Source organism: Lissotriton vulgaris, chromosome 9, assembly GCF_964263255.1.
Source record: "Lissotriton vulgaris chromosome 9, aLisVul1.2, whole genome shotgun sequence".
Taxonomy (NCBI): domain Eukaryota; kingdom Metazoa; phylum Chordata; class Amphibia; order Caudata; family Salamandridae; genus Lissotriton; species Lissotriton vulgaris.
The window spans coordinates 371,029,891-371,057,558 of NC_141697.1; the positions used below are offsets into that span (position 1 = coordinate 371,029,891).

The 27,668-nt window shown below is 45.1% G+C and overlaps 1 protein-coding gene across 2 annotated transcripts in view; it reads right to left on the reverse strand.

The window, feature by feature from the left end:
- The window catches only part of ATG2B (autophagy related 2B), a 1,072,129-nt gene that overhangs the window by 522,197 nt on the left and 522,264 nt on the right, over positions 1-27,668 (reverse strand). For both annotated transcript variants that reach the window (XM_086937744.1, XM_086937743.1), the window contains exons 20-21: positions 20,052-20,224; positions 405-555 (exon numbers count right to left, since the gene is read on the reverse strand). In XM_086937744.1, the coding sequence (XP_086793870.1) occupies positions 405-555; positions 20,052-20,224 (324 nt within the window). The remainder of the gene's footprint in view (positions 1-404; positions 556-20,051; positions 20,225-27,668) is intronic.

The following is a 27,668-nucleotide window of genomic DNA, read 5'->3' on the forward strand; positions in this document are numbered from 1 at the left end:
AATAACATATGTCATTTACAATACCAATAACTCCAACTTTTCTAATGCGAGACCTATTGCATTTCCAATGCTTGTTTAAAAAAGGCAGTGAGCAGACAGCCAGTGTATATTTCTACAGGGGGACTGAGGTCATTTCATGCTTCCTACTAGTGGATAATCGGACAGAGCCACTGCAAGCTGACTTAAGATATTAGAGTACGCAGTGGAGGAGCTGATAATGAATTAAATAACAACCAGGCTGTAGAAGTAGATGCATTATATTCAAGTTTGGATGAGCTGGCACCATCCAAAAACTAGAACAGTTCCTACACAATGGAAAAAGAGAGGGCTTAAAGTATGCGCCGACATTTTTCAAAATATTTAGACTGAAAACAAGAACTCTAAAAAATGTAATACATGTTTACCTTGATGGTACAGACTGAGGCTGTTGGCATGAAGACAAATGTAGTGCTTGTCTACAAAGCCATCATATTTGGCAACACTGAATAATGAGCCACCGTTAAATTCCAACCAGAATTCACCATGCTTGCCTTCCAATACACTTCCATCATCCAGCTAAAGATAAAAAGATGAGGGTTATTGCATGTTTACATCGAGGCTCAGAATAGTGAGTGGCTGCTGCTTTCACAGAAAAAAGAAACTGTGAACATTTGCTTACCTTAGATAACATTTTTATGAAAGACATTTACCTTCCCATAGATTATTCATTTAGAAATATGCTCAGTTGTTTGACTGAATCTAAAAAACTATCAATACTATCAGATTGGATGCAGTCAGCACAGGAGCAAACTCCCTCCTCTAAGCAATGTAGGTAACATTGTCAGATATGACTCAACAACTCCATAAAGATGCCACTCGCACTGGTAATCAGCATGCACTATTACCATGCACTCAAGTAGCAATGTAAGAGAATGAGACAGAATATTTATTTATTAACTTATATAGCGCCAGAATCACCCCCGATGGGGTATCTCTGTGCTTGCGGGCAAGTAGAGGGAAGATGCTGATGCTGAGGGAAACCTCCGAATAGAACCTTGAGGAGAAAAATCTGTTACATTAGGACCACCAAATGCTCAAATGATGCAAGTAGGAAGGAGATTAAGTCTCCTACAAAGAGATATAATAACCAACATAAAAAAATAAACACTTCTGAGGGTTAATAGTTTATTCCTATCACAGATAGCGAGCCACAGATTCTTTATGTAAAACAAAAATCACAATAGGAAGCATCCAAATGGAGGAATGTCAACAATCCTTACCATTTAATGTTCTGAAATAATATATGTTCAAATCAAGCTCTTTTCAGCGAATCAGAGTCCATGCAGAAATGCTAAAAGAAAGTGTGCACAGGAGACGACATGTAGCTTCCCAACAAGTGTCCAGTATGCACACCCTCATACGAGTGCCAATGTGGCAGACCTTCCTCTAGAATAGTGGGCATAGATGAGCCTTTGCTGTGCACCATGCCACAAATTTCTTCCATCTACAGGCGCATACCGTTTTAGTGGCGGGAAGCCAGGCTGCCAAGATAACATGAAGACTTCGGGCAGGCAGGTCAGAAGTTGTCAACTGCCACCACTCAATCTCCATGCAACGAAGTGGAGACTGGACAGGTTTGGGTGAAAAACCGTCCCCAGCTACTGCGACAGAAGAGCCTCCCGAAGGTGCAGTCTGATCGGAGGATTGATGGCCATGCTCAGAAAGTTGGTGTACGAGACTCTTCGTGTCCAGTCCAGAGCTACAAGAATGACTTGAGCCCGGTCGCGCTTGATCTTCTTGAGCACTCTGGGCAGAAGTGGTGCAGGCGGAAAGGAGTACAAGAGGCCAAAGCTCCCCTCCCAACAAAAAGCTTCGAAGAGCAAGAGCCGCCTTGGAAATTCCAAAGCACAAAACTGCTGACATTGTGTCACGACCACAGCAGCAACCACACATATGTGAAATCAGGTGCAAAAATAAACAGACATTTGGAGAGAATGACCAGGTATCCGCGTTGGAAAAAACGATATCTGGGGTCAAGACTAATTTTGAAGCAGTGTTTGAGAATTATCAAGGACGCCGGTGAGGAGAATGGCCGCACAGAGAAGGATCGGCCAAACTCAGGTTGGCGGCCTAGTGATCCTTATCACGCGACCGTCAGCAAGCCCAAGGTGCGCATTCCGAAAAGGAACTGCGCACTTCAACTGTAGTCGTCCGTGACGCGACAGCGTCTCCTTATCGAGCATGAACAATAAAGACTTGTTGGATTCAGGTAGGCGTGTTAACGTCTCAAATCGAGGAGGAGGAATATTTCAGCACTCTGCCGGCAAGTTAAAAAAGCATGCGCAACGTGGGAATTCTGTTATTCGTCTTTGAACAACGGTCTGTCAGCGCCCTTGAAGAATTATTCCAGTGACTTCAGCATTCAAATAGAATATTCAGAGTTCCTGAGTACGGGTAAAAGTGAGACAATATATATATATCACAATTCAGGTACCATGACTTATCTTTCGTGTATATATTTAGGAAGTTTTTCGTTTGGAAGTCATTCATTTAGATACAATACAATAAAAGCTAGTTTTCGATAGTGAGAGAATAACGAACCACTGAACAAAACCTTGGATATTGCAGTTGGAGAAATGAATAACAACTTATAACATTGCAGTCATTAGGTAATTAAGACCAACTTATTATATATTAACATCATTAGAACTTCATCTAAAATAAAGACTGGGTTAATATTGTTGTTGTTATTTCCCATATAGAAAAAACTGCATAAGTCATAATCCAAAATCATTACCAAGAGAGGAGTAACAGCCGTGGGTCTACATGGTAAATGTTATTACCGAAGTATTTCAAGAGTTATATGGTCAAACAGAATAGGTTGTTTTTTTACCATTGTGTCTCGCTGCAAATGCAGCCTTAGAAGACATCACAAGTCTCCAGTATAAGACTCCGCTCTACTCACGCAGAGGCTGTCTCTCTTTCTCTTCCACTTCCCCTTTCCCTCCTACTTTAGACGTCATCTAGAATATATTTCGGGAGACGGTTGAGGTGGTGGGGTAGTGGGACCATCATCGGTTCCTGTGGATCAATTCAGGCACCTGACACATTGCGCATTCTCTTCGGAGGCGAACAGAACTCACCAAGGTTCTCCCCACCGTTGAGAGACCTTATGCCACCTCTGGATGTAGACGCCATTTGTGATCAACTAGGCACTGATGGCTGAGTTTGTCCGCCCTGGCATTCAGGGAGCCCGCCAGATGTTAAACCACCAGGCAGATGTCCTGATGTTCCAGCCATGTCCAGAGGTGGAGACCCTTTTGACAAAGAGTCCACGAACCCACCCCACCCTGTTTGTTGCAGTACCACATGACGGCGGTGTTGTTGGTGAAATCCTGCACCAATTTCCCTCTGAGTGAGGGAAGAAATGCTTTCAGTGCCAGTCTGATCGCCTGGAGCTCCAAAAGGTTGATATTGAGGCCAGACTCCACCGGAGGCCAGACGCCCCTGATCTCTGTCTCTCCCAGGTGGCCACCCCATCACAGAAGTGACACATCCATCACCACTGTTAGATCGGGTTGGGGAAGGGAGATGGATCTGCCTCTGACCCAATCTTGGTTCGTTAGCCAACACTACAGTTGGTGCGCAGTTCAAACTAAGATCTGGACATAGTCTGAAAGATTCCCCTGATGCCCTGCCCACTGGAATTTCAGGTTCCACTGCAGAGTCTGCATATGCCATCTGGCATGATCCACCAGCAGGATGCAAGAGTCCATGAGGTCCAGGAGCTTCAGAGTCATTCTCACCAAAATCCAGGACAGAGGCTGAAACATCGCAATCATAGCCCGAATATCCCAAACTCGCTGTTCAGGAGGATAGGCCCGAAATTGCACTGCGTCCAGAACCACCCCGATGAAAGGGAGAGTCTGAGAGGGAGTCAGGTGTGACTTTGGCACGTTGATAGTAAACCCCAGCAAATGCAGAAGGTCCGCTGTAGTCTGGAGGTGGGAGACGACAGCCTAGGGTGAGCCCACCTTCAACAGCCAGTCGTCGAGATAGGGGAAGACTGGAACCCCTGATATGCGCAGATGAGCTGCAAACCCCACCATCACCTTTGTGAACATCCGAGGAGCACTGGTAAGGCCGAAGGGGAGCATGTTGAAGTGCTCGTGGCCCACCATGAACCGAAGGGAACGTCTGTGGGCCGCCAGGATGGGTATATGAAAATAGGTGTCCTGCAAGTCCAACGCCACCAGCCAGTCTCCTGGATTGAGTGCAGACAGAACTTGGGCTCGGGTGAGAATCTTGAACTTCTCCTTACAGAGGAAGAAGTTGAGGGCCCAGAGGTCTAAGATCGGATGCAGACCTTTGTCCTTCTTGGGAACCAGAAAGTAGCTGGAATAACAGCCACAACCTACTTCTGGCACAAGGACCCTCTCTTTAGCTCCCTTGGCTAAGAGAGCCGAGACTTCCTGGCAGAGAAGTGCCAAATTATCCTCTGTCATGCGATCGTAAGAAGGTGGAATGGAGGGAGGGGTAGTCTCAAAGGGAACACACCTGTCCGACATGATGGATTGCCAGTGGAGGAGGTGATGGTGGATCCTGCCTCCAACTGACCCCTGATGGGCCTGAAACTCCGGACTAGGAAGGTTTGGAGGCGGTGGCAGGGGTGGAAAGGGTGGACTGGCCCGCTGGCTGGCTCCCTGACCCCCGAAAATGCTGTGTCCTGCATCTGCGTCCACGTAGGTGGAGGACAGTTTACATGACTCTGTGGCTGGGCAGGATGTGGAGGGAAGCCACTTCCGGAGCCACCATAGGGTTAACAGTCAGATTGATGTTGACGTGAGGTAGCCGCGAGGCCCAAGGATCAGAACGTAGCTCGGGAATCCTTGAATCCCTTAAGTGCTCAGTCTGCCTTGTCATCAAAAAGGCAAGTGCCATCAGAGGGCATGTCCATCAGGAAGACTGGACATCCCCCGAGAAGCCAGAAGTCCTCCACCAAACCCAGCATCCAACAGCTACTGACTTGGCAATTCTCCTTGCTAGTGAGTCTGTGGTATCCAGTCCACATTGCATGGTGAATTTGGCTGCGTCTCTCCCGTCTGCAACTGCTTGAGAGAACGGCCCGGGCATCCTCCGGCACTGAGGTAGGACCTCCGCAGCCGTATCCCAGATCGTATGAGAGTATCGGCCCAAGAGGCATGTGGTATTCACCGACTGCAATGCAAAGCTGGAGGAAGAGAACATCTTCTTTCCAAGATGGTACCAGGGGGATCAGAAGGGAATGCGCCTTTTGATGAAGAGGCTTGGACTACCAAGCTTTCAGGGGAGTGGCGTTGGGTCAGGAACACTGGGTCTTCCAGAGCGAAACAATGACGGCGGGCAATCGTCCTTTCCACGGGAGCCCCTGGGCTGGTCTTGGACCACGGTCCTAGAAGGACGTCCGTGAGGGCTTCAAAGAATGGCAAAAAGGGGTTCAGAATAGGGAACTGCAGGCTGAAGCACCTCTGTCAGGATGGCTGCCCTCCTCACCACCATGAAATAGGAAGCTACGTCCTCCATAGCCAAGCCAGTGTCAGGTGAAGTGTCCAGACCACTGGCATCCCCCAGGTCCATTTCAAAAGTCTGGTTCCACAAGCTGGTCAGTTGAAGGATCCAGCGGCCCCTCCGAGTCCTTTTCCTCAACTTCTGGCCTAAAAGGAACAGCAGATATGAACATAGGAACGAAAGTCCCTTCCGGCATCGGAATTGACGTCAGTCTGGCTCTGTGTCCACTATGGGGATGAGGATGGGGTCGGCGCCGACCGGGGCACGGTCGACGACAGGAGCGTCGTTATCGGGATCGATATCGGGGAAGGTCGAGTGAGATCAACCAGGCCTGTATCCACAGGGACCCCTGGAGCCGGAGATGCCAAAGTCCCAGAGGCGCTGACCGACTCTGCAGGCCCGCAGGGACGCTGGCAGAGCCAGGCTGCCTAAATATGAGGTACAAGGCCTTTCAGAACTGCTGGATCTGGGCAGCAGATGCTCCTGCTCCCGGAAAGGGAGGGAGGTGCGAAGCCATCTAAGAAGTAGGCTTCGGAGACAGAGCCTTCGAGCGACCATGCTCAGGATCCCACATTGCGTCGGCCGACTAGTGTGGAGAAGTCAAAGAATGCCTGTGCTTCTTCGACTTCTTCTTGTGCTTCCCTGACTTACCCGAAGATCTCCCCGATGATTTCTAGTGCGAGGAGTGTGGGCTACGTGACCGTTCTCGAGATCTTTTCCTCAAACGAGAACAGGAGCGACGCGGAGCCGAGTGCCGGGCCTCCTGCAACTTGAAGCTGGTCCTTCGCTGGGACATCCTCAAAGCACCAGGAGTCTACAACTCGAAAAAGACGTCAACAAAAAGTTTTTAAAAGTTAGCCAAAAAGTGGCTAGGGGTAGCTCTCTCTGGATCTGACATTAGCACGCATGTGTGGCGTGTACCTAAGTCCCGCAATGTCATCAATGCCAACAAAGAATGCAGAACAGACCATCGCACCTAACAACGTACAGGGATACTGCTGAAGAAAAAATCTCCAGATCCAGACTGACACCTGGGGGAAGTTGTAAGGTAAGGAATCTACAACTAACAGTCTCTAATAGATAAAAGCAACACTGCTGTCTTCCAACTTATTTCTCAACCTCCAAATAGCTATTTGTAGACCTTAAATCAAACAACTTAAGGACTATGCCAAAAGGCATTATATATGACACTAGCTTGCGCGTTGCTGCGATCTCAGAAGAAAGGAAATTTAAGGAAACTTGTTATGATGACATTCAATTTACATTGTGTCATTTTTATTGAAACTTATTCATTTTAATATGGAAAACATTTTAAAGTGTTGTTTTAAGTCTGTTTATTTATTCGAGTGCTTGTGGATACACAGTATATTTTGTTTTTCCGTTTGGTACGTACACAAATAAATCAGACGGTTTTCCAACGCGTGAGCTGGCCACATACAGTTGTCCATGTGAGAAGCACAGATTCTCCAAATCTAGTCCACACACTTGCAGTGATTGTCCTTGTGCTATGTTGATGGTCATTGCAAAAGCGAGTCGCACCGTAAACTGTAAACGTTCAGTATTGGAAAGATTATGAGGGCCCTGGGGGGCCGATATTTACCAAATTTTTCTTTTTTTTCCTTTTTTGCCATAAACCTTCGCGAGAGTGTACTCAGCAACTTCCCAAAGTTTCATGGCGATCGGATGAATGGTGTAGTAATGCATAAAGGACATACTTTCGTTTTTATATATATAGATTTGGAAGCAGTTTTAACTGAATTTCATTTCTTACTCTACAAACTAAGGCATCTCTGGCTACTGATCTCCCTTCACATACAGAATGGCATTCCAAAATTAGCTATCTCTGCCTCCTTTCCTTCAAAAGAACCTTGAGAAGCATAGCATAACCCTTTATGTTTCCCAATTCTGTTGGAATGCATCCACCACTGGAAACTCCAAAAGCGGGAGCCAACTGAAATAACTTAGTATCTGATAAACTAACTTGATCTCAAATATAAACACTTTCTGTGGTCCCTAAAACTTCAGAATTCTTTAACCCCTTGCGCGCTCGCCGATTTTCACTCTGTGCGGGCGATTTAGAAAGTGGGCGGGATTCGGACGGCCCATGGCCGTCCTCCGCACATGCCTACTGTGACGTATGACGGCCGGGGGCCGTCCGAAGCACCGAAGGGGTTAAAAATACTCAATTCAACTTCCAGTTACTGATGTCCATCAAATAGCTCATATAGCATTCTACCACAATGTTGTTTAAGCCAGGTAAATACTACACTGTCAGAGAAAAGTGTGCCCTATGCAAAAATACCATAACTCATTCGACAAATCCATCAATATCTATAACTTGCTTACCCTTAAACCTTAAACATTATCCACCTGTAAAAGAACCATTTAAATAAATTTTCTCGTAAACTCCTCAAACCAGAAAACTCGCCTACGAATTCAAGCAATTTATTTGAAGAATCCTCTTCCAAACTTCCTCATGTCTCCTGATGATCCAGATGAGCATACTACACCATGTTGCTCTCAACCATGTCTAAAACCAAACTTGGTGTAGTTCCAAATATTGTGCACCCATTCCAGGCTCTAAATTCTCCAGGCTCACCCTTTTAACACCTCGTAGACTTCCAAAGATAATACCAGCCTTGTCGCAATACCATAGACCTCTCCTTAAATCATCTGTCTTCAGCCTGTAACAGTGGCAGCTGGTGAACATTCAGATAGGTAGGGCGTAAATGCCTAAACTGGATGGTCCCAAGTGACCATAGTGAGATAGCCCAAAGTCCCTGAGGTGAGTATGGGTGTTCTACCCTTCCCCAAGAAATGTTTAGCAAACTACCCACTGCACTTATGCCATTTTCCCAAATTATCTTACACCTAAAGGTTTAACAAATTGATCTGAGGTGGAACTATTGAAATATACTAAAAGCTCAAACTACAACACCACAAACTATGTACTTCACTGGCTTTGTCCACAAGAAAATAATACTAACAGAGGTAATTTAATTGCTAGGAGAGGACAATGTCAGTAGTATATCCTTTTGATATGCCTGTGCTGCAACAATAGTGACGGACTGATTTTTGACAGTGCACAAAGAGAAAAGATAGAGAACATTCATCCAGAACATGCCTTGTGCAGATAGAACCATAATGTTTCCCTAATTTACAAAAGACAGAAGCCCACTGTCATAGTAAGGCCATATTGGGCCCTAATAAAGCAGGAAAATGTGGCCTCCTGTAGAGTAAATATCCACAGAAATCTTGATGGTAAAAGTAAGTTTATTTGTAGAATAAGAAGCACTCCCTGGGACACATCTGAAGGCTCCGAACAGTCAGCGGTAACTGACTTAACAGTAACAGTTATGGCATCGAATAGTACATTAACAAACTGTGTAGTGTAGCGAGGCACATACATTCAAGTATAAACATATCACGAGATACACTTGTAAAGAAACACAAGCGCGAGTCACATATCACGAGATACACTTGAAAAGAAACACAAGCGCGAGTCACGCAAAGTGGATGCGCGAGCGTTTACGCGTGCATGAATACACCACACCTCCCTGCCCCAGATTGGCAGTGAAAACAGCCACCAACTGGGGTGAAGAGGGCCGCTCACACTACAGGGCTCCAGCGCAACTGTACCTGAAGCACTATTGGTAGATACACTCCTGATGCAAAAGGAGAGCGCTGAAATTTAATCTCAAATGCTAGCAGTTCCACTATTTCATAGTTTTGTCTTTGCATTCCAGTTTGTGTGGTGGTAATTTCACAATAAATTAAACAGGATTATCACCAAAGCAGAAAACAACAAGTCACATGGAATATGAAAACCTGAAAGCTCTGTAAATGCTGCAGTCAGATTCTTTCACCAATTAAGCAAATTATTTTTTTCACAGGTCTTTTATTATACGGCCTGGATTATGTAACTAGTTTTACAAATAGGCTTAACAATTGCAGGCTCTCATCCTCACCATCCACAGAGCCCAAGACCTCCCACCCTACAGGCTTTCATATTGCACGCGCTCATGCATATAAGCATACATACAATTCTAGGCATGCATGCAATGACAGCCATGCTGACATACATGCAAAGACGCCAGCACGCAGACAGACACACATACTCGTACAAGGCAACCTTTTCCAATTGTGTAACTCCGGCATGCAGCTATCTAGAGCCAGGTTCAAGAGCTTTCACCTAATCAGAAGCCAGGATAGGGTTAGTAGTAAACTCCTTTTCTCTATTACCACTTCTGAGAGGGTAAAAGTGCACGTGACTGACAAACCCTGAAGCTCCATCTGATATGCTGTACTAAGTGACACTACTGCAGCATGTCAGATATGTATTGTAACTATGTGAGACTGGACAGTAACAGTCCCAACTGACACATGTGCAATGGAACTAGTGGAGTCCTCCTCTGCTGCCAAGTGGACATTACAGGATATATATACAAGCAAAAGATGTGAGATCATTTGTTTTCATGCATGTAGCACATGAAGCAATTAACTGTAGAGGGAGGCAGTGAGTTGACAACCTTGAGCCCCCTATGGAGGAAATGCTTTTGGGCTCTGAAGTGCTCTTTAATGCAAAGGCTCGTGAAAAATAGCCTGAATTGATGAGGCTATAAGCCATGTTATTTGGGCCAAAGCCCTCAAGGTTAACATGCCTCTGGCTAGTGACTGACAAATACACGTCTTTAGTAATCTTACCCTCCTTTCTAGTAATTTCAAGCTTCCCAACGTATTCAAATGAAAAGCTAAGAACTCAACCTCCCAGCCAGGTGTCATCAATGATTTGTCTGAACTGATTATGAAACTGAGATCCTTCAAAAATTCCTTATCGTCCACAAATGATTGAACAACTCCCTGTAACTGTAAGTCATTATCAAAATGGAGTCCATATAAATAACCTATTTAACCGTTTTTCTCTTTCAAGAATGCCGTCACTGGCTGAAGCACCTTCGTGGAACATCAACATGATAACGTGAGGCCAAGCACTAAACAAACAAACTGGTGCAACTGACCTCTTCATTAGAATTGAAGGTAAACTTGAATCCCCTTTACAATAGTAATTCTGCAGTAATCCTTCAGATCCAGAGTAGTCTCTGTCTGCAAAATGTCCCTCAAAAGATAGCCTTTTCTATCCCGATGTTTCTGTATACAAGATATCTGTTTAAGCTCAGTAAGTCTATTAGTGGTCGCCACCCCTCATCTTTCTTCTTCACTAAGAAAATTGTACTCACATAAAACTTTCCTTCTTTGTCTACTGCACTAATGGCACTCTTTCACTACGTTTCTCTATTCCTCTAAAGGTACCAACTCCCTATGATTCCTCTCAAAATTAACTCTACGGACTCCTTTTATTGAGTAGGATTTCATAAGAACTCTGGTTGTACTTTGTACCCTTGTAATTCTCTAAAGCCTATCAGTTTTTCTTAATATTGCACAGTTCTTGCAGAAAATCTTTATGCTACACTCCAACTTTCCATGGGAGGAATCAATAACAGACCCCAAATCCACTTTGTGATCAGCTGGACAGCCATCCTTTTCTTTTGTCATTGTACTACTGTCCTCTTAGAGGGAAAAATCATGTGCTATTTGAAGCCCACTCTATAGGTTTCTGCCCTGATTCGGATAATAAGCCTCTGTAATCCTCAGCCGATAGAAAGTTTCTTGTGTTCCAGCCCTTCCAAAAAACACCTCCTTCAGGTAAGATTATCTCTCTTATCCTATCTATGTAGTACATGAGAGCTCTTTTGACGTCTAGTGTGTGGAGCATTCTCTCTGCCACTGAATCTGGAAGAACACCGGCAGTTCTATAGTTTGATTCATATGGAACTGTGAAACTACTTTAGGCAGAAACTTAGGGTTAGTGCGTAGCACCACCCTGTTCGAATGAATCTGTATGAATGGCTCTTGGATAGTTAGTGCTTGAAGTTCACTAACACGTCGTAGCGATGTGATTGCTATTAGGAAAGTCACTTTTCACGTCAAGAATTGTATCTCGCAGGAGTGTAGAGGCTCAAAAGGTGGTCCCATCAGTCTGGTAAGGACCACATTCAGGTTCCATACAGGTGCTGGTGGGTGTCTGGGAGAAAGGCTTTGATGGCAGGCACTCTGAAAAGTGAGAGATGCTGCCTGTTTTGGAGATAAGCTGCTATTGCGGATAAATGTATACGAATGGAAGCATAGGCTTGATTGCATTTGTATAGATGTAACAGCTAACAGATGATGTTGTGAGTAGATGCATCTAGCGAATTAATGTCGTTGTTGGCACAATAAATGACAAACCGCTTCCATTTCGCCGTATAACATGCTCTAGTGGTGGGCTTTCTTGCCTCCCTTATGATATCCATACAGTCAGGAGGCAGGTTGAGGTAGCCAAATTCTAAGACCTCAGGAGCCAGATCGCCAGGTTGAGCTGTTGCGGATCTGGATGCTGAATGTCGCCATGGATGGCTCTGCGTCAAAAGCCTGGGCGTGAGGTGCAGCCTTTGATGCGGTACCACGGAGAGGTCTAGAAACGTGGTGTACCATGGTTGGCGTGCCCACGTCGGAGCAATCAGGACGAGAGTCATCGAGTGTTGCTTCAGTTTGCGTGCCACTAGCGGTATTAGCGGTGCTGGGGGAAAAGCGTACGCAAATATTCCTGACCAGTTCATCCATATCGCATTTCCCTGCGACTGTGGGAACCTGGCGGCAAAGCTTTGGCATTTTCCGTTTTCCCTTGTGGCGAATAGGTCTATCTCTGGATGACCCCACTGCTGGAAGTACGGGCGGAGTACTGATGGATGTATCTCCCACTCGTGCATCTGGTGGCTGTGCCTGCTGAGCAGGTCCGCCATCTGATTGTCCTTGCCTGGGAGGTGTTCTGCCATGAGGAAGATGTTTCTCTGAATGGCCCACTTCCACATGCTCTGAGCCAGATGAGACAACTGTTGAGAGTGTGTACCTCCCTGCTTCTGTATGTAGTACATGGCCGTCATGTTGTCCGTCCGGATCAACACTACCTTGTTGCACAAATGTACTTTGAATGCTTTCATGGTCATGAAGATAGCCATCAGTTCCAGAAGGTTGATGTGCATCTTCTTCTGTTGTGCTGTCCATGGTCCCTGCACTGTGTAGTGGAGTACATGAGCTCCCCATCCCTGGAGAGATGCGTCCGTCATCAGTATAATCTGTGGCACAGGCTCTTGGAACGGTCGGCCCCTGCAAAGGTTTTGTGGGTTCCACCAATGCAGAGAGTTGTATGCGCGACCGGTCACCAACACTAGGACTTTCAATTGTCCGTGAGCCTGATTCCACTGACGTGCCAAGCACTCCTGAAGCGGACGCATGTGTAGTCTCGCGTGCGGGACTATGAAGATGCAGGAGGCCATCATGCCTATCAACTGCATGAACACTCGTGCTGGAAGCGAGTGTTGTGGTTTGAATTTCCGTATTAGCAATTGCATGCTGTTGATCCTCACTGAATTTGGCTGTGCTTTGGCCGCCAGAGTGTCTATTGTCGCGCCCAAGGACTGCCGTACGTGGGCGGGCTGAAGGTGGGACTTTGGATAATTCAGTGAAAACCCTAGATCGTGAAGAAGGTGAATGGTGTGGGACATGTGGGTGGCACATTGCTGGGCCGACTTTGCTTGGATAGGCCAGTCGTCCAGATAAGGGTAGACGTGAACGTTCTGCCTCCGTAGGTGTGCTGCCACTGTCGCTAGGCACTCGGTAAACACCCTGGGTGCTGTTGTCACTCCGAAAGGGAGGACCTTGAACTGATAATGCTGATCCTGAATGGTAAATCTGGGATATTTTCTGTGTGACGGGTGTAGCGGTATATGGAAATATGCATCCTTCAGATCCAGTGTTGCAAGGAAATCTACCTGACTGAGTAACGGTAGAACCTGCTGTAAAGTGAGCATGTGAAAGTGTTCTGACAGGATGTACTGGTTTAGGGGCATGAGGTCCAGTATGGGTCTGAGGGACTCGTCCTTTTTTTGGATCAAGAAGTACAGCGAGTACACCCCTGTACCTCTTTGGTCCACAGGCACGAGCTTGGCTCCTTTTTGCAGCATGCTGACTACTTCCTGCTGCAATAACTGTATATGCTCTGCGGACATAGGAAGGTGTCTTGGGGGTATGTTGGGTGGAGCGGATGTTAACTCCAGACAATAACCGTACTGGATAAGCTGCCTCACCCACCTGTCTGTAGTGATGGATTTCCAGACCGGCATGAACTGTTGTAGTCTCCCCCCCGACCGGTGTTATATGGTCGGGGGTAGTGACAAGACGTCACTGTTTGTTAGTGGCGGAGGATCGGGAGTTGTTGTTTCCACGACCTCTGCCCTTGGTGCTGTTTCCACGATAGCCACCCCTATTGTTCTTGTTGTAGGTGGTATGCGTGCCTCCTTTACTGTATTGTGTCTGCTGGGACACCTGGGCTCTGGAAGCTCCTCTATTGTTGGAGCGACGAACAGAACCACCCCTGAACTGCTGCGACTGTAGAGCCCCCATAGACTTGGGAGTCTCTGTGTCCTTTTTAATTTTTTCTAAGGTGGTGTCCACTTCTGGGCCAAACAAGTAATCAGGGTTAACTGGCTGATTGAGCATGGTGGTTTGTATCTCAGGCTTGAAGCCGGAGATTCTCAGCCAGGCGTGTCTTCGTAACATAACGCTTGTATTAATAGCCCTGGCTGCAGTGTCTGCTGCATCTAGCGCACACTTAATAGATGCGTTGGATATACGTTTCCCTTCTTGTATTAGCATTTCTGCTGCCTCCTTATACTCATCTGGCAAATGTTGTAACAGGGTCTCAAGTGTATCATAATGAGCCCTATCATATCTGGCTAAGAGTGCCTGTGTGTTGGAGATTCGCCAGACATTGGCCGCTTGAGCTGCCACCCTTTTCCTTGATGCTTCTAGCACTTTAGATTCCTTGTCAGGGGGAGGAGCATCACCCGTGGTCTGCGAGTTCGCCCTTTTACGAGCATTTGAAACAACCAGAGAGTCCAATGGCAACTGTCCCCTGATATACGTAGGGTCCACAGGTGTTGGTTTGTATTTTTTTTCAATTCTGGGGTTTACCACTTTCGCCCTTGTGGTCTCCTTAAAGATGTCTCCAGCGTGTTTCAAGACACCTTTAAGAATGGGTAGAGTCTTGACAGTTCTCTCTGAGGTCGAGAAGGTGTCAAATAAAAAATCCTCTTCAATAGGGTCAGCATGGAGTTGGACATCGAAGATTTTTTGCTGCCCTCTCAATAAGTGCGTTAAACGCAGCCGTGCCTTCTGTAGGTGAGGTTTTAACAGCATAGGCATGACTGTCAGGGGCATGTTGTGGCTCCCCTGGGTCAACAGTGTTTACCCAGGGTTCAGTGTGTTCTTCTGGATCAGTGTCTACAGGATAACTGTAATCCTCATTGTCACCATCCCCTACATCCACATCTGAATGTGTGGGTGAAAAAGGAGCAGGTTCTTGTCCATATTGTTGTAGAGGTTCAAAAAGAAGAGGTGATGTTGCAGAATCCCTCTTTTTCTTTAATGGAATTTTATACGACTCCATAGGCTGTTCTGGGGCGATCTTTCGCTTGAAAATGGAAAGTCTACCAGTCTCAGCGTCGATGAATTGCCTCGACTGATCTTCCTGCAGAGGCTGTCGATGCTTGGTGGCCCCTTCCATAGTTGTAAGCTTCGGCCTCATGGACACCTTCTTGGCCGCTTCGATGCCCGTCTTAAGGGCGAACGCCTTAAGTGCCACTGGCGGCGGCAGTGTAAACTTAATCGGTGCCGACGACTTCAGAGGTTTACTGACTGTCTTCGGGGGTTGAGTGGCCTTCGGTCCGGCAGCACTAGCCTTCTCCTTAATGCGTTGCTGCGAGTCCGACACTTGCTTCGAAAAGGAGGCGGATGGTTGTGTTGACTCGACGGGGTCCTTAGAGCCACTGCTCGTTTTTGACTCGAGGTCTTTACTGACCTTTGCTTTGTCGAGTCGACGCTTAGGATCAAGAACGTTCTGTGTTTCGAGTCCTTTGTTTGTGTCTAAGGTCTTCGGCGCCGACTTCTTCGGGTCGATGTCCTTGACCTTTTTCTTCGGTGCCCCGGCTTTCGGCTCGACACCCTTTAGCGACCTCTCCGGGTCGATAACACTCTTCTGTTTTGTCGGAGCAGATGGTTCAGAAGCCCTCGATCCGACCAAAGTAATGTGGACTTTTGGTTTCGGTTTTGTCTCCGGTGCTTTCGGTTTCGTAGTCACCGATGTTTTTGGTTTCGATTTTGATCGATCAACCGATGGCTCTTTGGAAGTGTCCATAGCCGGGCCTTGAGGCGAGGCTGTAGAACTATGTGTCTGATCTAGGGTAAGGCAATGTGGCGATCCCTCGACCTGAGCCTTATAGAGTGTTCTAGTCTCGGCCCCCATATCAACGGTTGGGCCTAGCTCCTCGCTTGAGCTATCTTCTACGTCCCCAAGGGCCTCATCGTCGTCTCCTACCTCGTCGACGACGTCTTCATTGTCGACCATGTCCACATCCGCGTCCTACCTGGAGTCGATCTCTGATGCAGGATCAGACAGGTTCTCTTGAACTTCCTGCTCGACTCCCTCATCATCCTCGGAATCGAAGATGTTCATCGGGTCAGGTGCCGTCTGCTGGGCTTCCTTCCGCACCGCGCGTCGAAGGCTTCAGCTGGCTTCATCGTGATCCGGAGACAGGTACTTGTTGTACACCGGGTGGACATCGATGTGAGGATACTTGGAGTTGCAAACGGGACATCTCTTGAACGGGCTCCGTTCCATAATGGATCGTCCATAAGGCCTCTGGCGTCGACCGGGCCTTCAGTGCTGAATAGCCACGCAGCTCTTCTTGACGTCCGGCTCGAGGACAGAGCTGGAACAAGTACTGGGCACCAATCGCAAAGACAATACCGATGATAACTAAAGGCCTTTTGGCCAAATATAAAGTCTTTTATCGACTCCGAAGTTGAGTTAACAAATATACATCCAAATCCAATGGCGGAAAAAAACAATCTGAGGATAGAGAGGATGTCCATGCGCACTGTAGTCCAGGGGAGGAGCCACCTATCTCGTGATACGCGAAGACTCTTCCAGGACAACAATGTGCAATCATCCGGACCCAACACTAGGCGGCGATCTATGCACATATATGAATTCAGCAGCCCACATGCTGTTGATGATTTGATTTGAGGCTGTGATTCTGAACCTTCAGAATTACTCGCACAGCGTTCTGCATGTAAATGAGCCTGCCCAAATATTTCACATCCTACTTAAGGAAATAATGACTTGCTGAAAACTCTAAAACGAACGTTTGAATTCATCAACAAACTTTGAATGCTTGTATGTGGGACTTCAAATCCCAGGTGACATTGTGAAAACCTGCATCCCAGACACGCCCAATGAAGGCGGGACAATGTGAAAATAAAACACCAACATTATCATACAAGCCTCAAATGTCGTCTTAGCAGAAGCCCTGAGGAAGAGGTGGTGATACTTTGAAACGCGTTGGCATGATAAACAAAGGTGAAGAAAGAAGGCAGGCTGCAAGTAATGGCTGGATGGTCAGAGCGCGTCGTGTGCGCTCTCAAATGCTTCAGGGCAATTGCAAAAGAATTTAACTACACGGCAGCCTGGTCGTGGAGAGCTGCACCATCACTCACCGATTTGAAAACGCCAACGGTGATTTGAGGCTGTGATTTTGAACCTTCAGAATTACGCGCACAGCGTTCTGCATGTAAATGAGCCTGCCCGAATATTTCACATCCTACTTAAGGAAATAATGACTTGCTGAAAACTCTAAAACGAACGTTTGAATTCATCAACAAACTTTGAATGCTTGTATGTGGGACTTCAAATCCCAGGTGACATTGTGAAAACCTGCATCCAAGACACGCCCAATGAAGGCGGGGCAATGTGAAAATAAAACACCAACATTATCATACAATCCTCAAATGTCGTCTTAGCAGCAGCCCCGAGCAAGAGGTGGTGACACTTTGAAACATGTTGGCATAATAAACAAAGGTGAAGAAAGAAGGCAGGCTGCAAGTAATGGCTGGATGGTCAGACCGCTGTTGTGTGCGCTCTCAAATGCTTCAGGGCAATTGGAGAAGAATATATATATATATATATATATATATATATATATATATATATATATATATATATATATATATATATATATATATATATATATATATATATATATCTCATGCAAGCAGATTGCAGCTCTCCATTGTTAACCACCCAAGCAGCAGCCACACTCCCAAGCCTCACGTACCCAAAGACATTCTCCCTCACATCTGAAGAGTTCAACAGAAAGGCGCTATTTAAACTAATGCTAAATGTCTCATTTATCCACTGTTAGCACTATATATGTTCCCATATTTGTAATAGGTTATGTCAGAACTCCTCTATCTAATTGTAATCATTTTAGAACAGCTCCACACATGCCAAAACTTGCTTAACGGTTAAAAACTACCCATTGTCCTAATGACGCACTCCCATAAATTGGAAACACAGCTAATCCTACTAGTTCTAACCTTCCATGAAAACTAAAAGTTTACATATAGACATGCGAAACATAAGCTCTGCTCTTAAAAACCCATAGCTTTGTCTACTTTATTAAAGGTAATTAAAAAATGGAATACTCATCTTACTAAGGAGAAGCATACAAAAGAAGAGTAATGCTAGAGGGTTAATATTATATGGCCTGAAAGAGACATTCTATTTCGAGAGTTTCTATTCTTTGATTGTGATGTTCCATATAGGAGAGCTGGAGTGGCATTAAAAGAGATTAATTAATTATGCTTATCTCTGGTAAGGCTATATATTTCTAGACAGCTGAGAAGTTTGCATGTGGAAGACTCCTCTGTTGAATTACTTGTATTTAGCTGGCTGGATGGTAAGTCATTCAGGGAAGGTAAGTTGAACTGTTTGGTCAGCTTGTCAAGATGAAAAACCTTGGTGAAGGAGTCTTGTGCCATTCCAAGAAATGCCCCATGTGAGTTGGGATGATACTTTTATCATTAGAGAGTTCAAGGCTTACACAGTAGAGTGATGCAATTGAACACAGCAATCAACACATGATGCAGGGCATATGGTTTTATGCACTTTGGAGTTGTGCTGATAGTCCTGTGCAGATACCACAGCAGATGCCCAGATGTGAGAATAGGACTGTGAGGAGAGATGAATCCTGTGAGGATCAGGGTTATAAAATGAGAACCACTCATTTGTTTAAGAGAGAACCACTATAATGGATAATGTATTCACTAGTTGTTTTAACTCCTGCCCACATTAGCCACAGATTTCACACTTTTAGTACAGGTAACCGAAGAACAGCAGCCAACTGAATGAACAAAACCAGCATCCACAGAGACCAATGGCAGAATCTCTGGTTTGGGTTTATACACCACAGGTAAAACTGGAGTGTCCATCTGTGACAGGCAGGTCTGCCTTGCTCTCTCTTCCTATGCTCTCTGTGCAATCTTGGTATAGCTAAGTATCATTCTAGGACGTGTGATGGCAAATGTGGCATTGATGAGATAAGAGAAGCCACATATATGTTGAAGAGGCTCCATCATTATGCTGATGCATGTAGGACTCCCACGGAAATAGTGAACACTTCAGAGATGAGAGCCAAATTTGGCCAGGTAGAGCCCATTCTCAAGAAATGACAAGTCGGCATTTAGGTGAGAAACAGTTGAGCTCAAAAGTGCGACAGGCAGCAGGAAGTATAAATCGGACCTTCAACTCTAGATTAAAGGATTTATGTAAAGGTATACCTGAAATTACTGGATTGTAGATGAGAGGTGCAATGGACTCTTGACCTTCATCATGCAAGGAAGGGCAGAGATCTGAAATTGGTTAGCATATCTGGATCTATGCCTAGGTTTCTTCAGAACGGCGTTATTATGGTTGAAAAGCTCCCAATGAGTTTGAGGTATTCATGAAAAATATGACAAGTAAGATTATGTTAATTCTTTGGATGAGCTTCCTTTTCACCTCTGGTAGAGTTTTTTCTATCCCATTTTGGTTCTGAGAAATGTCTCAGAGCGATAATTCTGGAAACCATTTCATCGCTTTGGAGCTGCAACTTTGGCAGTTGCTTTAGCCAATTTGAATGTGTAGGGTTTTAAGAGCGGCATGAAATCCATTTTCTTCATTGTGGCCTTTGGGTTGCAAGAGGGCAACTGCTTTGTCTTCTGAGACCCTGCCAAATTGTCTATTGACTACTTTATTGCATTTTCAGCACGTCTTCCAGTCGTTTTTCCTGAAAAGTCTCTATTTTATGGTGATTTAGACCAGGAAGTTTGGGGAAAGGTCCTGAATTGGCAGCTGTACATTTTCCTTATGGGTGGAGTAATATTTTTACAAAATGACCAGTCAATGTTTTACGATAAGAAAAAGCAAAATTAAAAATAAATTCATCAGTGCACCGAAAGGTTTGTACAAGTGCAATATCGGAAGTGCACAGAAACGGCACGCCCTAGCATCCCAGTTTCATAGCACATTTGAAAGACTAATGTACACTCACCTTTACATCTGTGCACAAGGAGATAAAGCCATGATTTACATGCAGAAGAACTGAAAGAAAACTTTGGGCATGCTTATTCTGAGCCTCCATTTTCTTCTTTCGACGGGATCGATAGTTTGGATCAAGTGTGGAACCAAACTGGAATGATTCTTCTTCAGATCCACTCTCCTCGTCTGTAAAGAAACAAGGTGCATGCAGGTTAAACTACAATGGCCTTAAAACAAAAAGAGCATTGATGCGATTACCCATCATTTACATCCCCATCATACAGGACCATGTCTTTTAGGAATAATTCAAAACAAGGTGAGCAATCACTCTGAAACAGTAATAAACCTAAAAGATGCCCTCAATTCATTACTCAGTCTGCTCTCAGTGAGAGACACAAGACAGACAGTCTTAATTAACTGTCAAAAAAGACAACAAAGTTAAAGGGGACGTCTTGGTGACAGACTTGGAAAGATAGTTCACACTGGAAAACATACATTAGTAGAAAATAGGGAAAAAGAGAGCAAGAGAGAATGAATGAAAACAAGAATATGTTTGTGTCTCTGAGGTTTCTGCTTGGTGTGCTATATCATACACCTATCAGGTGACGCTCTTGTACGTGTTGATCTGGGTGGCGCCAACCTGTCCAGCAATGAGTATACTTGTCAGTACATATGCACTATGTACTACAGACATAATCTTGATTGGGTGATCAGATCAGTCACAGTGCCTCCATCCTGATTTTAGTTTAGAAATCCATTAATCATGTAGCCACCTAAACAAATAATCGTGTATGAACCTGAGTGGACAGCACTGGAAACGTTATTCACAAACCTCTGTAGTAGCAATTCAAATATAACTGAGAATAAATTGCAGTTAAGTACAACACATTAATACACGGAATGCGAAAACTAGAGCATTGTACCTCATTATCTTAGCTACAGTGGAGCACATTCATGCAAGTGAGATAACCAGCTGCCTTTTGTGTTGTGGGAAAGATAATTTCTTCCCTCCGTTGTGATATAAGCTCAGAAATACTCTATACCTACTGGTGGGTGGTAGCTCAATATTGAGTGAGGTGGCAAATCTGTTCTACTAGCAGATGCGAGGTTAATTCCCCATGTTCCTTTTGGTTTCACTTAAACGTTGCTCAGCATCTAACATAAATAATGTTAGATACATTTACATATGACCTGCTGTATGCCAATGTCTATGGGGAAAAATACACTGTTTCACCTGATATGAACTAAGGTCCCTATCACGTGTCCAGTAACTAGCCTATGGAGTTGGTAACCCTTAGTGGCGAATCGCTTCCTGTAACCCAGTTGGCAGAACCAGCAAATTCTTCACGCCTTCTGTATCTCAAAAGGAATAACAAGGGAAGCTGCTTGACTCTGGGATTATGATATAGAAACCTGCCACCAGTAGCTAAACAAGAGCTTTGGTCCTCTTAGATCCAAAGATTTTCTGAAGTGTCTGCATCCCTCCCACAAAGGAAGATGTCCGTTTTTTGCCACCCATGTCAGGTTGGACTGGGTTGGCAATGAAGAGCTGTCCTGGGGTCAGCATCTATGAGTGCTGGTACTCCACCTTTGGAAACTTACATTCTATGTTGGGATGAAAATGCTCCATGCATTGTGTACAGGTATGTTCCCCTGCTCTGAGTGCTCCACTGTATGCATCTGTTATCCTGATTTGTGATTTTAGTCATAGCCTCACACTGATCTAGTGTGTGGCCAGAGAACTTCGCCAATCCCTTGAGATGAGTGCGGTCCTGGTCCTGTCCTGTCCTGTGACCTAGAGGGGATTACCATGAATGCCCTCATAGTACAGATCATGAACTACTGTCCCAGCCATGGCTTTGGCACATAGAGCAGTGGTAGTAGTGTACAACAGTGTTTTATGAATCCAGATTTCGTTTTATCTGTGTCAATGTAGTGGAGGCCTACTGGCCCACTTATGTAACGTTTTGCTTCTATGTGCTTACACTAGCGCTAACATCCCAAGTGTGTGTGCGTGTTCTGTGTTTGTAGCCTGCCTTGTATATGTGTGCTGTGTGCATGACCCAGAAGAACGGAGGCATGAAAGATCCATTCTGAATCCCCAAACCTCAATTGAATCACAAGATGGAGGTGATGTTGTTTTCCAAGACAGTCGAAGTATACTTCTCACATTCCTGAAGGTGGAAGAAAGATGCCCAGACCCTGATGTGAGGGGAAAGGTGAAAAGGCTCTTTTAGAAAATCAATTCGCTTTTTCCAGAGCAAGGGGCTGCTGATGAGCCACCCTGAGGCACATCATTTTGCAGATGGTGGGGGTTAAGTATGAGGCCCAGCCTCTAATCATGGCTTACAGTGTGGCTGATGACAGCCAGGTGCGGAATATGGCACCTCTGTGAGCCCCAATTGTAAGTTTCCCCAGATTGAAGGCTATCCCGTTGTGGGAGGCATTACTCTACATAAAAGATGTGTCCATAAGAGCAGTCTGGAAAGCACAGTTGAAATGAGAACCACCCAAAACCAGATCCTAAAGTCAGTGATTCTACATCTCTTGTCTGCTTCTTTTATGCCAAGGATCAGGCAAGCATGGCTGCACTGAGTTCCTGCTGAACCAGCCGTTAAAGGTCTAGCACTTCCCAGAGAAGCTGTCCCTGAACACCGGATTTATAACCTCATTATCAACACATTCGCTGAGAAGGCAGGGATGAACTGCTAACTTCTGCTGAACTTGGAAGAAGAAGTGCAGGTTAACAGAGGACGAGATGGGCGTCCTCCCAAGAGGACTGCCCGGTTACAGACTGAGAAACTCATTGGCTGGGAAACTGTGAACTGATAGACTGCGCATTAACAAGAGTACTGGGGTAATCTGCACTTAACGTAAACACACTAGAGAGTAATCTGAGAAGGGAAACTCCTGACTATATGGGGGGAATGGGGCCAATAGTAGAAAGTGGCACATCGCTATTCCAGTGCTAGGACATTACATTTTATTGAGTGATTCTCATATATGTAATACTTAGTACTAGTATGAATTCAAGTATTTTTCTTCTAGACAGAGTCATGTGTTGAAAAAGTTGTACTCGGCCCAATTGTGCAGTCATACTAGGCCATACCCTGGTACATCAGAGACAAACAAGCTCCATGATTGTGGCCCAGTAGCCCCAGCTTGCCCGCTGGTTTCCCAAAAGGTGTCTGAGATTTACCCACACATGCCAGCACATATATGTTTAGGCAACAGCAGCACCGGTCATCCATCCTATGATCTGATACATTTCTACCACTTGCAATGTCTTTTCCTCCTGGAAGTATTGAGCCTCTCCCTGAGGGCTCCAAGACACTGAACAAAGGACAACTAACTGCATATTCCGGCTGAGCATGTGTGACGGGCATATTGCAGAATAATAGTTATCTATTTGGAGCCATTTAAGATTCTCAGCACTCGTAGTCGCTTAAGGCAAGAGAGTTCTTTGTAGTTTTTGCTAAAATAGGTAAGTAGCAAGCTCCATTGTTTGGTAAATTCCCTTCCTGTTCCTCGTGCTATAGAAGCTAGTTTCTTCATAGGGTCCACCACAACCTTTCAAGCCACTCCTGCTCAGACGGAGAGCCACTCTGCCCCTACAGTCCTAAGATAGTTTGTTTTGCTCCTAATCAGTCAGTACAGTGGGACTATGTCTGGAATGGGTGACCCTTCAGGACCAAATCTGGGCAGGGGGCTAGGGCCCAGACAGTGATAGCCGCCACTCACACCAGGACCATCGTCCAAAAGGAGCTTAACACTGGACATGACCATAGAATGTGTGGCAGTGTTCCTCAGAAGCTCAAATAAGATTCAAATATTAAAACTGCTGTGCATTTATAATGTCAACAATCATTAATTCTGTCCAGTCATTATTAAACATGGCTCTATCACGTTACTAATTTGATCTAGGGGTCCCTTTCCCAGACCACTAACGAGGCCCAGGAGATAAGCATATCCCTATGGTGCCTTACATCTTATTTCGTTTTACTTTTAGAACAAGGGGACAGAGTCCCTGAGTTATAAGGAGATGGCCACAAGGTTGCAACCAAACAATTACAACTTGTGGTTGAGCTTGCAGATCCATTGCGGATTTTCCACGTTGTGAAATATACATACATGTTTTGGCTTAATGCCAAATGTTGTGTAATACCATTCAGCCGATTTTGAAGAATCACTGCTCAAACAAAAGATTTTTGGGGCGAACCCTCGCTGTCTTTGCTCCCGTTAAAATCGTTAAGCTGAAACTCTCCAAGAAGAAACTGAGGTGGGTGAAAACTTTTTTCTGGAACGTTTCATGATAATTCATCAAAGAGTGCCTCAATTATTAGCAAACCAAAAAATAAAATTTCCTATGGAAACGTGGTCCTAACTATAACTACCTTGGTGGGACTGGGAATTCTAAGCGCCCCGGGGGGGCAGGGTTCAGGGATCAGTGTATTATTAATTGAAGAGTAGGGGTGGATTTTTAAAAATAATGTTTTTTAGAGAGTTCTGTGGATCCACCGCAAAGCTTAGCGCGACACCCATAGAGGCTCACAGTGGTGCAGAGGATCCACCGTCATGCTTAGCACAACACCCCTGAAATACTGTGGCGAATCCACAAAGCATGTTTTTTTTTTATAAGGGTGGGTTGGATAAAAGGCAAGACCGCAGGCCAGGTCAGGTCCCGTGCCCAACCCCACACCCTACATGGCCAAAAAATGTGCAGCAGAGGGTTGAGCACCTTTGGGATGTTGGGATCAGGGCCTGGCACATGCTGCGCCCTGCAGTCAACCAGACACTGCATATGGCGATGGGCATTTTAATTTACGTTAAAAAAAACAGAAATTCACTGAAAAAAACCCACAAATGTTAAAGTGATTGTATAGTAAGGACTTGTAACAGTAGCCTACTTTATAATTAAAAAAACCTTAGAAATTCATTGAAAATAACATAAATGCAAGGGATGCTATAGTTAACTGAAAACAGAATGTTTTAAACTAATAAAACCACTGAAATTGACCAGTTATAGCTATCTCAACTATGACTCGTGCCCTTAAGTAACTATGACTCTCGCTCTGGCCATGCTTTGCCTCGCTCTAGCCACGCATATTACATCACTCATGACCATTCCAAGAACTTCATTGATAACATACCTAATGACATCTGAAACTACATAATTGATAACAACACTGTGCATGACAAGGATGAAAATTATAGTTACTCTAGGGCATCAGTTATAGTTGGTTGAGATAACTATAACTGGTCAATTTCTATGGTTTTGTTAGTTATAAAAAGTCTAGGTGGTGCATTTCCAATTCTAGGAAAATCACAAAACTCACAAAAATATACTCAAAAAAGTCGTCTCAGGGCATTATGGAAGGCTCCTTCAAGGAGCAGTGAATAATAAATGAGCAGGTTCTGGCAATCCATCCACCCAGTACACCCTTTTTTAAATAATAATTTAGGAGGGTGCATGCGGCCCCACTCCCTGTGCCTTTACAGTCCCTGGCTACCCCATCCCCAGGAGCCTATCTGATTTTTTGTAGGGCAGGAATCGCACAGCCACCTCCTCAAGCCCCTGAAGGGCCCCCGGACATTTTCTTTTTTATAGAAGAGAGGAGCATGCTCCCCCCCCGCCCCCCCCCCCCCCCGAGCCTCTACCGGCCCCAGGGACCCTATTCCCTGGAGCCTAATATGGGTTCTAAGGTGCTCAACCAGGGCACCAACAGCAAACAACATCTGCGGATACCGTTCCATAGCCAAAAGTGACCTTGGGGCACCCACACAACACTATGTTGCGGCAGGGGGACATCCCCAGGCCCCCAAAGCCCTGCGGGCACCCCACATACACCCATCTTGGGTGAAGCAGGAGCAAAGATTGATGCCACCGGCAGAAACAGGTATTTTTCAGTACTCTTGTCAGGCAGGTACAATCTCAGTTACACTGCCTACAAGAGCGCGGGCCAGGAAACAAATGACTGCTCCCACCTAGCAGGGGCTTTTTTCCAGCTCCAGCCGGTTGGGAGCAGACAATTTTTCTCTACCACACTCTTGCGGAACACCACAGTGGAGCAGGCCCTAGGGATGGGTCCTCGGGCCTTCAGAGGCTCAGGGAGTAGGGCCCCACGCCCCTTCTTCTTTAATATTTATGCCAGGCCCAAGGGGATGGGGTCCCCGGGGCAGTGATCGGCTCAGGGAGGCTGGCTGCATGCATTACATTATATATATATATATGCAAATATTATGCAATCGTAGTTCCTGTCATAGGGAAATGGTATTAAGACCAGTGCAAATATTAGCCATATGAAAAACCTTACAGTTTGCTCAGGTATTAGGTTTCAAAGACACCAGTTATAGGTCATGTAGATATGCCATGACGGACCACAGTGTCAGGGATAAACGGACAATGAAGTAAGCTAAAGTATTAGATCATTTGGGCACCCTATTAGTGTGTTCAGTATTATGCTAGAAGACCGCTTGTAGCAGTACTCAATGATAAGTTCTTAGTGCATGTAACAAATCACCCCACACTATTCCACAGATTGCTACCCTGAATTAGTTGGCTTGTCCAATAAGAAGTTAGATTATCTTGTGCTTACACTCACACAAGAATCATAAGTAAAAGAGGTCCCCTAACCAAAGCAACCACATTTCTGAACTAACAATGAAATAGAATGAAAGAGTGTTAAAATGTACATGTGGTGCTGAGGCACTACCAACACAACCTTTGCAGGCCATTGACAGAAAAATGCGAGTTGAACCTCTGGCACTGCTAGAAGACTCTCAATAAAGTAAAGTAATATATGATATACCAGAAAATGGCCAAGGAAGTCTGAAGCCAGCAGTTCATAAGACTGCAAAAAAGGCAACTAGGTATCCAGACACAACACTTGCACAAGAAGGATCATGACTGGTAGTGCAAAAATATCCAACATTTTCAATCAGACAAAGGGAACAGAGATGTGATAGTGGATAAGTAGTGATGCTCCTCTGGCACATACTTCTGTGAGCCACCATTCTATCTTACTCTTTTGATTGATAAGCAAATGATTTACCACACTTCTAAAGCACACTCTACAACATTTCTCTTTTGGCACTGTAATACATTGGTGCTTGAAGATGGCCTGACTGAGAGTGATAAAGATGGTGACAATGAGGGTCATTTAGGTGCTGGGACAGGTTTTCACCATTTGAGAAAAAATGTTTTTCCTAAAGTCCAAAACCACAGGTAAGTTAACTTCTTGTCTGATTTCAAGTGGTGGGGTGTTCCAGTATCCTTGTCAAAAGTATGAGAAACTCCTTACTTCTATCTACTGTCACTGACATCTAATAGCTGTAATTATATCCTCAGAACATAAGGGTCAAGAGGTAGCGACAGCACCTAGAATACTATGTTGAATTTGTAGTTAGGTGGAAGGATGGTCTACAAACTGTGAAAGGCCATGAGGAGAGATGCCAATGTTGGGTGCCAGCTAGGAATAATAAGTGATAGACAGGAAATTAATTAACAAACAAATGGTATAGGAATGCAAGGATAATTCAAAATCCTACATTAGTGCCATGTTTAACCTTCAACAATCACCTGTTCTGCATTAGTTGTACAGGACATTCGTGTTTAATTCAATAAGCTTTA